Consider the following 13,288-nt stretch of genomic DNA (forward strand, 5'->3'; position numbering starts at 1 on the left):
GGACCTTCAGAGCACTGACATGTAAAACTTTCAGCCAAGATTTCGGAGCAATGACATTCAGCATGTTAAAGAGAAATTCGGACATTTTTTCGCCAGGACCTTCGGAGCAATATGTTAAATTTTCGGCCGATGTTTCGGAGGAATAGTATTCAGCATGTTAAAGACAAAATCGGATATTTTTTCGCCGGGACCTTCGGAGCACTGACATGTTAAACTTTCAGCCGAAATTTCGGAGCAATGACATTCAGCATGTTAAAGAGAAATTCGGACATTTTTTCGCCGGGACCTTCGGAGCACTATGTTAAATTTTCGGCCGATGTTTCAGAGCAATAATATTCAGCATGTTAGACAAATTCTGATATTTTTTTTCGCCGGGACCTTCGGAGCAATATGTTAAATTTTCGGCCGATGTTTCGGAGCAATAATATTCAGCATGTTAAATAAAGACAAATTCGATATTTTTTCGCCAGGACCTTCGGAGCACTGACATGTTAAATTTTTGGAAAACATCGGCTGAAAATTTAACATGTCAGTGCTCCGAAGGTCCCGGCGAAAAAATATCTGAATTTGTCTAACATGCTGAATGTCATTGCTCAGCCTAAAATCGCACTAATTTTCAGCATATTAAAGACAAATTCAAATTTGCCGGGACCTTCGGAGCACTGACATGTTAAATGCAAATCTGGTATTCTTTCAGCTGGAGTTTCGGAGCACTGACATTCAGCATGTTAAAGACAAATTCAGACATTTCTTCGGCCGGACTTTTGGAGGAGCCATGTGACAGGGGAAAGCTGCTGGGGGATGGTGAATGAATGCATCCATTCACCAGGCATTCACAACTAACAAACCGCTGCTCCATTTGCATCTCGGCTCTTGGAGCCAAAGGCCAAAGGGCTAACCCTAACCCTATTCAGAACCTCTTCGGAACTGTTAACCCTAACCCTAACCCCCACTCTGAAATTCGGTTCAGAAAGGGTTTTCCAGAGCCGATGATCAGGAGCTGAATGGGTTGCAAAAGATTGGGCCCAATTATGCCCGATAGCCTAATTACTAGTTGTAGAAGATGGGGCCCAACTTTGGCCATTGGTATATTCTCATGTTGGTCAATTTATGTTGTCTACAGGTCATTGGGCCCAACTATGTTTCTAAAGGGTTTTGTTATTTTGGCCCAATTGGCCCCAACAATGCCCACTTAACGTCTGGAGTGATTGGGCCAACCTATGTTCAATCATGTCAAATTAGATTGGGCCCATTGGGGTAGCCTTATGGTCCATTGGACAACTGACCACTTGGATATCTTAGGTTCCACTGCATATCTACTGAATGCCCTGAAACATTCATGACTGTGGGCTGTGAGGTTTTAGTACCTGGAAGGTCAATCACAGAGGACAGACAGTGGGAGACTGACTTACCAGTATGACTTCAGAAATTAGCGGCATCGCCATTCCAAGCAGCTCTTCGCCAGGATCGGCGCCCTCAGCTCTATGGTCCCCTTTATCAATCTGCACCACCTCCTGATAAACACATATATCATCCTTGAGGTGGTGGGTTGGTAGTCAGCTGTTGAGGTAGTCAGGGCTTGAGTCAGGGTTTGGAAATTTTATTGAATTTGGGTGTGGCATGACATTCGTCGCGGATGTGATCGTGTAGGGCAAGAGGAGGGAAAGTGAACAGATAATGTAAAAAGGTAAGTAAGTAAGCCAGTTTGTAAAGTGTGGTTGGCAGGCTACGGACCATGACCATTCTGAATACCCACCCCGACCCCTTCACCAATCTCCTTCACGTCGTAGTCTTTGTTGTCATCACAACCAATGCCAAGGCTTAGTCAATGCGACAGTTGGGGTAGTTGAGGATGTCGTCTGGGCTGCAGGGTCCACACGCTCAGAGCTCCCTCTTGCTGTTTTGGTCTCATGCGAGTCTTACAAGGGACCGACTCTCTGGCACATAGAACCACGTCCGAGATTCCCTGGTGGCATTCCCATTATTCCTATTGCCCCACTCAAATCAACCTTTGAATTTCAGGGCAAATCAATGTCACATACACAGCTTCCTCTTCGTTTGGCGTGGGCTGTTACCGTTCACAAGTTGCAAGGCTTGACACTTGACAGAATCAAACTTGGTTTGGGAAAAAAGGAATTTTCAACTGGCTTGACATTTGTTGCATTGTCTCGTGTGAAAACACTTGATGGAATTATGCTGACGGACAGTGTTCACTTTTCTCGAGTTCAAAAGCTTGGAGGAAAACACCTCCAGCATCGACTTGATGACTTTGCTCATAGATACAGAAATATTCAGATGTCTGAAAAACTCGAGCGTGACAAACTAGTTTTGCGAAGCGCACATATGTTAGTCATCATGTCCCATACCTAATGTAGTAACCGGATGTGACAACCACTCATGTAACATGAGCCCAGCCGGTTTTCTAAACTGTCCCTTAGTGATTGGTGCAGCCGTGATCGTTACAATCACCCATCAGCTTGAGGCAGCCGTACTTCTCCCTGACAGCAACTCCTGCGGAGCATGCACATCATTGTCCGACGGCGCAAATTGCGGCCCACCTTGGGCAAAATGCAGAGCACCTTGTAAATATACTATAAAGATTTTACATAATAATAGGGCCACAGAAGCCACTCAAACACCATGAGGACTGTCATGGGGAGGATGCATATCATCGTCTGCCAGCTCAAATTGTGGGGTACCTTGTAAATGTACTACAATGCTTCCACATAACAATAAGGTTGCAGAAGTCAGTTAAACACCATGAATGTGACCCATTGCAGACCTACATGTACTTTTAACAATTCTTTTGGAACCCAAGCAGCCTCCATTAACTATTGTATATATTATGGGTCCCACAAATACAGCTGAATATGATACACCAGCAGAGGACCTTCCAATAAAAACACATTACTTTTGCATGGGGGACACCTTTTTCTAATAGCTGTGTTGGTCTAGAGCAATATATATATATACTATGAAGCTCCATTAGAGCAGTGCAATTTTTTTTACAAAGACTCCGGCGGAGTAATGCAATTTTTTTTAGAGAAGACCCCGGCGGAGAAATGCAATTTTTTTTACAGAAGACCCTGGCGGAGCATTGCAATTATTTTTAAAACAACTTCGGCAGAGCAATGCAATCTTTTTTTTTTAAAGAGCCTGGTGGCCCAACACAATTTTTTAAGCAGAGCAATGTATATCAAAGAGAACTAAGGAAAATAATGGCCAAAGTATATCTTAATAACTCAATCAATGAGGAGAGTGTCTACTGCTAACATAAAAGAATTTTACTAATGAAGGGTGATGAGGTAAATTATCTGTGGACCTACATACATGTATCTCAAAGAGACTCTGGTGGAGAAATGCAACTTTTGTTAAATTGGTTCTATTGGGGCAATGTATATGAGAGGGAACTTGAATTCAAAGAATGTTTCTACTGGAGCAAAATATCTTCTAAATGGCTCTGCTGGAGCAATGTATTTTTTTTTTCAATAGCTCTGCCAGAGTTATGTATTTCTTTTAAAAATGGCTCCACTGCAGCAATTCTTTTTTTTTAGGTAGTTCTGTTTGAGTAGGCTCTGCCGGAGCAGTGCAATTTCTTATAACAATGATGCCACCAGAGTAAAGCATTTTCTTTTCATGGCTCTGCCGGAGCAGTGCAATTTCTTCTAAAGATAGCTCTGGCAGAGCAGTGTATTTTTTTTTCAATGGCTCCACCAGAGCAATATATATATTTTTGAATGGCTCTGCCGGAGCAGTGCAATTTCTTCTAAAGATAGCTCCGCCGGAGCAGTGTATTTTTTTCAAAATGGCTCTGCCGGAGCAGTGCAATTACTAATGATAGCTCCAGCGGAGCAGGGTATTTTTTTTTTTCAATGGCTCCGCCGGAGTAATGTATTTTCTTAAAAACAGCTCCACTGGAGCAATGCAATATTTTAAACAATGGCTCCACTGCAATGTAACTTTTTCAAATGCCTCTGGTGGAGAAGTGCAATTTGTTTCAAAATAGCTCCGCTTGGGCAGTAAAACTTTTATAAAGTTGCTCCGGCGGAGTAGTGATTACTTTTTGAGATACAATCTGCATGATGTAACAATGACTTTTAACTCACATAAAAACCATCTCTGTCAAGCTGGAGAAGGCAGAATTCAAATGAGCTAGGGCCAACGATAAGTTGTTCAGGAGAAAGATAAGTCTTGATGGTTTTACTGTAAAATGTACCATTTCGCACTTTGTTTGAGGTCCGCAAAATTTAATAACGAGTTTCAACCCATGTAGAAACCACCTTTAAAAAGCTTGGAAAAGCATGATTCCAACAAGCTATGCCCGACGATAAGTTGTTTGGGGAAGAGAGAAGTCTTGACGGTTTTATTGTAAAATATAGCAAGTAAGCTCCGAAAAGTAGCAGGAACTTGGCAGGAACAAACAAACACCTTGATCAGGAGCCGAATGGCCTCGCTCTTTTGGGAGCTTAAATGCAGCAAAATTGTTGGAAGCCATAATTCAGATAGTTAAAATGAAGAAGATCGATTTATAACAGGAGATCTGTGAATTTAAGAATGCTTTGATTGTTTTTTGATGATGTTCTTGTGACGTTCAGTCGTTTGTTCATATGCAACCAACATTGAACGTTGAACGTTGAACCCAGAGACCCTACGCCTTCATAGCATCCGCGAGCTTCGATAACTGAATCGGCTGTCTCCACTGTGACACACCGAATTTTGGTTGGGTGGATGAGGATGATTTTGATGGCGTCCACGAATCCCCCAAAAACAACGAAACAACGAAACAAAGACATTGGACATACATCATTCCGTGTAATACTTGTAATCCAAGCTGAATGACCTCGCTCTTTCAGAAGCTTACGTGCGGCAAACTTGTCAGAAGTCAAAATTCGGATAACTAAAACGAAAATGAGTTACAAGAGATCTGTGAATTTGAGAATTTTTTTATGACGTTCACAAGACGTTCAGTCAAGCTTTCGTTCATTGTTTTCAGATACGACGCGCAGTTAGCGCAGCCAGATCCACCAGCTGAATGAGCGATCTGAAAGGATCTCGGGTCGACGTTGAATTTACGGATGTGTTGGGTTGTGATCAAAGTCCAGATGTTGCTTCCGCTTGGGTAGTGATCATGATGCTGGTAGGTCACAAGGAAATCCAAAGAATCCCTGGCTAATCTATCCCATTGTGCATAGTATTTGATCTGTTATGACATAGTTAGCGCTATAATACATAAACCGCATTTGAATGTGCCAACCCAGGTCGCCAAAGCTCCGGGGAATGTGAGATTTTCAGCTGCTAGCGTCAAAGCTGGACGGGCGGAAACTGTGATGGGAGCCGCTTTATTGGCGAGCTCTGCATACCCGTGTTTCAACGCATAGTTCAAAATCTCCATAGGTTTCTGTTCGACTATGTAACTATAGAGGGTCAGCATTGCTTTCACTTATCCATACTCGCAGTATCCACTCACTGCATTCGCATATTACATAGACTCATCGCACCGTATGCCTCGTATTTCTCCGCCGCCTCTGCCAAAGCAAAGAGCAGATCGAATTCAAGATTCAGAACGTCTGGTTGGCGTGATGGTTGGGTGAATTGAAAGAGGAGCTCCAGAACTTCCGCTGGTTCAGAGAGTACAACGACCTCATCAAGGGTAGGAATTTCGGCGGGAGCAAATCCTCCTGTGTGCGACTCAAGGTGAGTTCGATAGACGCGGAACAAGACTCCATCCGACGATTGGAAAACAACATCGGCAGCCGCATCGCAGACTGAAAGTGAAAAATGTTGTGAGCTTTCAAGGATATTAGATCACTTTAGTTCCATCGATAACGCACAGTATTCAGAAGTCCGCGACTCTGCATCTGACGGCTCCCCAACGACAGTTCCATTTTGAAGGGAGGACATGGCGGTTGTAAAGTTGGCTATCAACAATCTATCAAGACCTCTTTATCGACGCATCATGACCGAAGCGCTGAAGCCTGGCCCACGTGGAAAATGTTTGCAGTGCTGTAATGTATTTCACACAAAGACGTCGTGATTTGGTCGTTATGTCGGCAGGGGTGGTGTCGACACAGATTTTTGGGAATGGATCAAGCTGTTCAAAGGTATATCTATAGTCTTACAAAACTCGTTCTCCGTTAAAATACACTGGTCATCAACGATCGTAGGTCTGCACGTTGAACAGTCAGTAGATTTGAGTGTTTGCTTTGGTGAATAGATCCCCAGCATCGAAGGGTACGTCGCCAACAACTCGACGCATCTTGACTCGAATCCGAGCTTTCCGATGGCACGTACAATGACCCCCGTTGCTTATCACTAGAAAATGTCAGCACAAGTCGAAATACGAATCGTTGTTGGAAACATACATTTGTACACCCCGGCAGTGTGACCATTCATAATTTTCTTGTGGTTTTCTGGGAGATCGATAGACTTTCAAACCAATTAGAGTCGATTCATGAGCCGGATACGCAGCGTTAAAATATCGGCAAAGCTGTCAAGCGTTGCCGGGGACGGATTGGTGGTTGTTGAGAGCAACTCTATCTAGAAGTTATAAGTTTATTTTGGAGAAAAATTTGTAGAGGGAGTCATAGATGCTATCCCACCGAGGATCAAGGTCAACCATAGGTGAGTGGTCATGACTCACTACACGCTCACCATGAAGTCGACGGAGAATGATTGGTGCCCCGAAAGTTGAAACCTAAATTGGAGTCGGTAGTTGATATTCAAATCGCGCAGGGACAAGCGCTCGGGCTGATCTTCATTGGCGTAAGAGCGTAAGCAACAAGTGGTGTTAATGGCATGGGGATCTGGTGACGGTGATGGCTCTTTAACAGAGTGGGACCTGTGTGTGACGTACCGTGCGCAGAAGAGGGTACTAGATCGGTGGCCGCGAAGGGAGTTCGATTTCTTATGTGGTTGAGGATCCGTAAGACGAAGGAGGTAGTCGAGGAGGCAAGCTTTAGCCCGGGTTTTGGGAATGGTTCTCGTTCGTTGTGGGACATTGGGAGTTCGTCGAAGATCTAGAGGCCATGAGCGAACAACAAGGTAAGTCAAACGCACATTTAGAGCGTAAACTCACTCACCAACTATTCCACACACCTCCTAACTGTCCCCCACCCCTCCCAGTCGCTCCTGCAGTCCAGCCGTCATCTCACTTGCCGTCTTGAGATGCTCCAAATGACAATTCATAACCACAATCGTCGTCGTCTTAGCTAATCTCGTTGTAAACGAGCAGACTTCACGTGTTAGCGTGCGGGGGTTCATGACAGTGGGCTGAGAAATTCTAGTACCTGGAAAGTCAATCACAAAACTTCACAGACAGTGCGAAACTGACCTACCAACATGCACTTCAGCGGCATCATCACACCAAGCCGTTCTTCGCCTGTATCGGCGTCCTCAGCTCTATGGCCCCTTTCATCCATCCGCGATCACCGCATATACCGTCATTGAGGTGGTCGTTGGTTGGATTTATTGAATTTGGGTGCGGCATGACGTACATCACAGATGCGATCGCGTAGGGCAAGAGGAGGGAAACTGACCGCGTAAAGCAGAAAGGTAAGTAAGCCAGTTTGTAAAGTGTGGTTGGCAGATTACTGACCATTCTGAATACCCACCACGACCCTCTTCACCAATCTCCTCCATGTCACAACGACGGAGCGCTCTTTAAACCTACCTGGACACGTCATCACTACCCGTACGAGTCATCGTCTCCGTTGTCGTCCCGCCGGATTTTCATATGCCACAGACCTGAGACCATCACTGTATACATGGTCCGGACGAAGAGGAAAGAACTCCGGTGTTCGGATTATTGAAAGGATGGGGACCGGGATCAATCGTGGCGTACCAGAAGCAGGCGGCGGTTTCGAACTTGCAGTGAAGGCAATCGTTGCTCCACGATACTTCCGTAACGCGCGTACATCTTCATTTTGGTGCACGAATGCCCTGTGTACGTCACTGCCCTGCGGAGAAAGGAGCTGAACAGGCGGTTAGAGGAGATTTTTGCAGAACGAATATGGTTCGAACATTGCTGTCTTCCTTGATACACGATGAACTCGTCGATGTCGTTTCAACCGTTGCGAGGCGAGGAATGTTGTTTCAACGTTCAGTGATCATTGTTCATTAACGTTCATTGGTCATGCGCCCAAGGAAGGGGTCAGAAAACTGAGCAATATCGGAAGGAAATAAGGTCAGAGTACCAACCGTTTTGAATTCTTCCCTCCACCTCACCATTTCCAAGATATCGTCGTAGACGCACAGCTTCCCTCTCCATCAAGTTCAACATGCGCATCTGCGTTCACATCGTTTTGTCCTGACCAGTTGCCCGCGACACCGGGAAAGGGAAGGACACTTTTGAAGGCGCATTTAACGGAGTGGCGAGAGCGCATCGGAAACGTCGAGTGCCGTTGTAGTTTCTGTGTGAACGTCAAGTTTTGGTGATATAGGGTCTGAGGCGAAGAACGACATACCATCTGGTAAGAGCCATCGGAACGAATCCAATTACCAAACGCTATCTCCCAACTTCTTATCGTGAGTTCCGGAACCGCTGTTCCTCGTCTGCCCATTACAGAGATCTTAGACCAAGCCTATAGATTCCGAGTCAGGTTTCTCGTTAGTTGCATGTAGCCTTATGATGGTAGGAGCTGAGACACTTAAAGCCACTTTACCGACAGATCCGGGACAAACTGACTTTTGGTTGGGTGGTTGAGGGTGCATTTGATGGCGCATCATCAATCCCCCAGAAATAACGGAAACAAACATCGATCGAACACAAGGGGTATGTCGGAATTTGCCGGGGGACACGACGTAGGGGGGGAGGGGGAGAGCAATTGAGCCTTACAGCTAACTGCATAATCGTAGACCATATCTAAATTTTACTTTGTGCGCTTTTATTTGTACAAACAACCATATTAGGTAGAACACCCTTCCAAGTTGGCAAGTTCCAACCGCCCTTATGACGTGCGGGGCGGGATTGGAGCGTTTGGAGCAACTACCGAAACGGTGCTAGAATGTGGAGCAATAGGCAGCCCCCGCGCATATGGGCATCATGGTTTACATAGCCACGGCCTAAAACGGATGTTTATGCACAACCAAAGGCGCAAAGTGAAATTTCAGATGTGGTCTACGATTATGCAGTTAGCTGTAAACGAATTTTTTGTTGATACTGTCCAACAGCTTTGGAAGGCCAACATCAATGATTAGAACATTTTTCATCCTTTTTTTTACCTTTTCTCACACAACTCGAAGGAGGAAAAGGTCTTTGACTTGTCCAACTTCATGTTCTCACTATGGAAACTGTGAATCCACGGCATTGAGTAGTCGTTATTGCGTGACACACGCAAAGTCAATGTAAAAATTGGCTTCTGTGGAGATGCAAAAATGTCAATAGTACAAAACTATGATGCCTCACAGCTCCACCCATGCTTGAGCTCAAGAAATTCACAACCTACCTTAATGCCTGAAGGAATGGCTGATCAGTGATGATTGTCTTACCCAATATTCTGTACATCTGCACTTTGAGCTTGAGGATGGTGATGGGTATTTTTTGACCAAATTCTCAACCAGATAATTGGCTTTGGTATGACATCTGAGGTTATGACAGGCATGAACCTCATGGGATGGATGGATTTTGGAAGGACACCGATATAAATAGAACTCAGGGACCACCTAAAATAGAAATAGATACCTAATTAGGATGGGAGGGGAGGGGGGGACAGTCAAATTTGACCTTAAACAAAAAATATAACGTCGTGTACTAAACAAATTTTTTACATACCCCTTGATCGAACATCGACTCCATGTGTCGTATTGAAAAATCAAGCCAATAACCTTGTTCTTACAAAAGGTAACGTACAGCAAAATGGTCAGAAGCTGGAACGAAGATAGGTTGGTTACAAGAGATCTGTGAATTTCTGAATTTTTTGATGACGTTTAGTCAATTTTTGGTTTATGTCTCTCAGATACGATGCGCAGGAAGAGCATCCGCTACATTCACTAACTGAATCGATCTCAAAGCGTCTGGGGTCGAGGACAACCTTTTGGATGTGTTGGGCTGTGATCGAAGCCCAAGCGTCGAGGTGAGTTCCATGCTTGGGGCTCTTCGGAATCAAATCCAAAGAATCCCTCGCTAATCGATCCCATTGTGCATAGTAATTGATCTGTTGCGACATCGTCAGCGCTATAATCTATAAACCATATTTTGGATGCACAAACCCAGGCAACCAAAGCTCCGGGGACTGTGAGAATTTGAGCTGCTAGCGTCAACGCTGAAGGGGCGGAAACCGTGACGGGAGCTGCTTTATCGGCGAGATCTGCATAGCCATGTTTCAAGGCATAGTTCAAAATCTCCATAGGTTTGTGGTCGACTATGTAACTATTAAGCATCAGCGTTGCGGTGTCTCATCCACACTTGTAGACACTCACTGCATTCGGATATTACATGTATTCATCGCACCGTATACCTCGTATTTCTCCGCCGCCTCCGCCAAGGCAAAGAGCAGACCGAATTCAAGGTTCAGAATGGATGGTTGGCGTGATGAATGGGTGAATTGGAAAAGGAGTTCCAGAACCTCCGCTGGCTCAGAGAGTACAACGACCTCATCGAGAGTAGGAATTTTGGCGGGAGCAAATCCTCCTGTGTTCGTCTCAAGGTGGGTTCGGTAGACGCGGAACAAGACTCCATCTGATGATTGGAAAACAACATCGGCAGCCACATCGCAGACTGAAAGTGAAAAAGTTATGAGCTTTCACTGGTATTCGATTCTATCGATCATAACGCACAGTATTTTGAAGTCCGCGGCTCTGCATCTGACGGATCCCCAACGACAGTTCCATTTCGAAGGGAGGACATGGCGGTGTGGAAGAACAAAAGTTCAACAGCGAGAGACGGAAACCGGTCGTCTACCAAAATAAGAGAGGGGAAGAAAGGAACGAGAGAAAAAGGACAAAGGAATGATGGGAGCGGAACTCAGCGTCTAAGCGTGTGAGTGCGCGCCAATAAAGATGCTTTACACGTCGCAACGAGAGGGGCTTCCCAGTCCAGCGTTGTGCGGATCGCAACTTGAGGAGGGGTGGCGTCATCCAGGTAGGTCAATGGGTTCGATTAGTTCTTCGGTCCGATGGATCCTCGACCACATAAACAAGCGCACCACCTTCACGGCGACAATCTAATACCCTCCTCTCCGCACGATACACCATATACCCAGTTTGTTAAAGAGCCGTCACCGTCACCAAATACCCCATTATCACCGCTTGTTGCCTACGCTCTCATGCGAACGAAGATTACCTGAGCGCTTGTCTTCCTTACGCGGCTTGGATAGCTAAGTTTCAATATTCAGGGCACCGGTTAGCCTTCGTCGCCTTCATGGGCGCCCACAGGAGTGTAGTGAGTCATAGCCCCTGACTTCAGTTCGTTGGATTAAATGGAGGGGAACTACGCGTGGATCCTGATCTTGAATGGAATAGTACCTTTGGCAACTTCCTTATGCAATTTTATTTCTCGAAAGAAACTTTATGACTCGTCTAAAAAAGCTGTTCGACAACCCACCGATTCATCTCCGGCACCGCCTGACAGCTTTGTCGATCGATCACACCGCTGCGTATCCGACGAGGCAAGCTTTAGCCCAGATTTTTGAATGGGATTTCGTTCGTTGTGGGACATAGGGAGGGAGTAGAAGGTTTGGCGGCTATGGGCAAACACCAAGGTAAGTTAAACGCACATTTGGAGCGAAAGTCACTTACCAACTGATCCACACACCTCCTAATCGCCACCCACCTTTCCAAATCGTTCCTGCGGTCCTGCCGTCGTCTCCCTTTCCATTTTGATATGCTCCAGTGACCGTTCATAACCACAACCGTTGTCGTCGTCGCTAACCTCGTCTTACAAAGAGCAAATTCTACGTTTGGGGGTTCACGCGGTCACGGCTGTTGGCTGCGAGATTTTAGAGCTGGAACGTCAGTCACAGAACACGAACGGGGGGAAATTGACTTGCCAGTATGCACTTCAGCGGCATCGTCACACCACGCCGCTCTTCGCCTGAATCGGCGCACCCAGCTCTATAGCCCCCCGCCCTCCGTGCGCACGTTTCCTGATGAGCGCAGGAATCGTCGTTGAGGCGGTCGTGGGCCGGGAATTAGGCTCGTCATGGTTTGGGTTTGGTGTGAAGTACGTCGCTGACATGATCGTGAAGGCAGGAGGTGGCAAATACGAGGGAAACTAATCGGGAAAAATAAAAAGGTAAGTAAGACTATCTGTAAATTGTGGTCGGCAGACTACTGACCATTTTGAATATCCCACCTACCCCAACCCTCCCCAATCCCTTTCACATCATAGTCATTGTTGTCATCACAACAACGAAGCGCTCCTTGAGCCGACATAGACACGTTATCACTACCCACATGAGCCGTCTTCCCGTTGGATTTGCACGCAACGACAATCGTCGCCGTCGTCGCGAACCTCGTTTTAAAAAGAGCAGATGTCATGTGTTAGCGTGCGGGGGTTCACGGTCGGGGGATAAGAGATTCCAGTACCTGGAAGATCAGCCACAGAACACAAACAGCGGGAAATTACCTTACCAGTATGCACTTCAGCGGCACATCACAACACACCTCTTCAGTTGTATCGACTCCCTCAGGTGTTTGGTACCCCTCCATCCATCCGCACCGCCTCCTGATAAGCGCATATACCATAGTAGAGGTGGTTGTGGGTTGGGAGTTAGCCGTTGAGGTTGTCACAGAGTGAGTTGAGTTTGAGTGCGGCGTGACGCACGTCGCGGAGGTGATCGTGTGAGGCAAGACGAGGGAGCCTGAACGTGTACTAGAAAAGGTAAGTAAGCCGGTTTTGGAATGGTTCTCGTTCGTTGTGGGACATTAGGAGTTCGTCGAAGATCTAGAGGCCATGAGCGAACAGCAAGGTAAGTCAAACGCACATTTAGAGCGTAAACTCACTCACCAACAATTCCACACACCTCCTAACTGTCCCCCACCCATCCCAGTCGCTCCTGCAGTCCAGCCGTCATCTCACTTGCCGTCTTGAGATGCTCCAAATGACAATTCATAACCACAATCGTCGTCGTCTTAACTAACCTCGTTGTAAACAAGCAGACTTCACGTGTGCGTTCACATGGTTTTGTCCTGACCAGTTGCCCGCGAGATCGAGAAAGACACTTTTAAAGGCGCGTTTAACGGAGTTTTAGTGGCGAGAGCGTATCGGAAACGTCGAGTGCCGTTATAGTTTCTGTGTGAAAGTCAAGTCTTGGTGATATAGAAGCAGCGTTGTGCCGGTTGCGCAACTGTT

General features: G+C 46.0%; 6 protein-coding genes across 6 annotated transcripts; all 6 read right to left on the reverse strand.

Annotated features, from left to right (window-relative positions):
- Positions 1 to 4,648: 4,648 nt before the first annotated feature.
- On the reverse strand, positions 4,649 to 5,901 carry LACBIDRAFT_291920 (uncharacterized protein; the record flags this gene model as incomplete). The annotated part of the gene is made up of 6 exons (XM_001874301.1): positions 4,649 to 4,699; positions 4,803 to 4,897; positions 5,074 to 5,200; positions 5,255 to 5,414; positions 5,468 to 5,765; positions 5,832 to 5,901. The coding sequence occupies 6 exons, from the start codon at positions 5,899 to 5,901 to the stop codon at positions 4,649 to 4,651; spliced, it is 801 nt and encodes a 266-aa protein (XP_001874336.1).
- Positions 5,902 to 6,719: 818 nt separating this feature from the next.
- LACBIDRAFT_301901 (uncharacterized protein) lies at positions 6,720 to 6,998 on the reverse strand (the record flags this gene model as incomplete). The annotated part of the gene is made up of 1 exon (XM_001874302.1): positions 6,720 to 6,998. The coding sequence occupies one exon, from the start codon at positions 6,996 to 6,998 to the stop codon at positions 6,720 to 6,722; it is 279 nt and encodes a 92-aa protein (XP_001874337.1).
- Positions 6,999 to 7,230: 232 nt separating this feature from the next.
- LACBIDRAFT_301902 (uncharacterized protein) lies at positions 7,231 to 8,126 on the reverse strand. The gene is made up of 5 exons (XM_001874303.1): positions 8,020 to 8,126; positions 7,841 to 7,970; positions 7,595 to 7,787; positions 7,335 to 7,530; positions 7,231 to 7,279 (listed from the first exon to the last, which is right to left on the reverse strand). Exons 3-4 carry the CDS (start codon positions 7,680 to 7,682, stop codon positions 7,358 to 7,360), a joined length of 261 nt encoding a protein of 86 aa, XP_001874338.1. The 5' UTR covers positions 7,683 to 7,787; positions 7,841 to 7,970; positions 8,020 to 8,126; the 3' UTR covers positions 7,231 to 7,279; positions 7,335 to 7,357.
- A 93-nt stretch (positions 8,127 to 8,219) lies between these two features.
- Positions 8,220 to 8,558, reverse strand: LACBIDRAFT_301904 (uncharacterized protein; the record flags this gene model as incomplete). Its single annotated transcript, XM_001874304.1, has 2 exons — positions 8,220 to 8,408; positions 8,463 to 8,558. The coding sequence occupies 2 exons, from the start codon at positions 8,556 to 8,558 to the stop codon at positions 8,220 to 8,222; spliced, it is 285 nt and encodes a 94-aa protein (XP_001874339.1).
- Positions 8,559 to 9,660: 1,102 nt separating this feature from the next.
- On the reverse strand, positions 9,661 to 10,843 carry LACBIDRAFT_321345 (uncharacterized protein; the record flags this gene model as incomplete). Its single annotated transcript, XM_001874305.1, is given in 7 exon segments — positions 9,661 to 9,721; positions 9,770 to 9,828; positions 9,848 to 9,895; positions 9,993 to 10,151; positions 10,207 to 10,366; positions 10,417 to 10,714; positions 10,774 to 10,843. The coding sequence occupies 7 exon segments, from the start codon at positions 10,841 to 10,843 to the stop codon at positions 9,661 to 9,663; spliced, it is 855 nt and encodes a 284-aa protein (XP_001874340.1).
- Positions 10,844 to 11,579: 736 nt separating this feature from the next.
- On the reverse strand, positions 11,580 to 12,275 carry LACBIDRAFT_321346 (uncharacterized protein; the record flags this gene model as incomplete). Its single annotated transcript, XM_001874306.1, has 4 exons — positions 11,580 to 11,678; positions 11,734 to 11,888; positions 12,076 to 12,208; positions 12,273 to 12,275. 4 exons carry the CDS (start codon positions 12,273 to 12,275, stop codon positions 11,580 to 11,582), a joined length of 390 nt encoding a protein of 129 aa, XP_001874341.1.
- Positions 12,276 to 13,288: the final 1,013 nt, after the last annotated feature.

Source organism: Laccaria bicolor, genomic scaffold (genome assembly GCF_000143565.1).
Source record: "Laccaria bicolor S238N-H82 LACBIscaffold_1 genomic scaffold, whole genome shotgun sequence".
NCBI lineage: Eukaryota > Fungi > Basidiomycota > Agaricomycetes > Agaricales > Hydnangiaceae > Laccaria > Laccaria bicolor.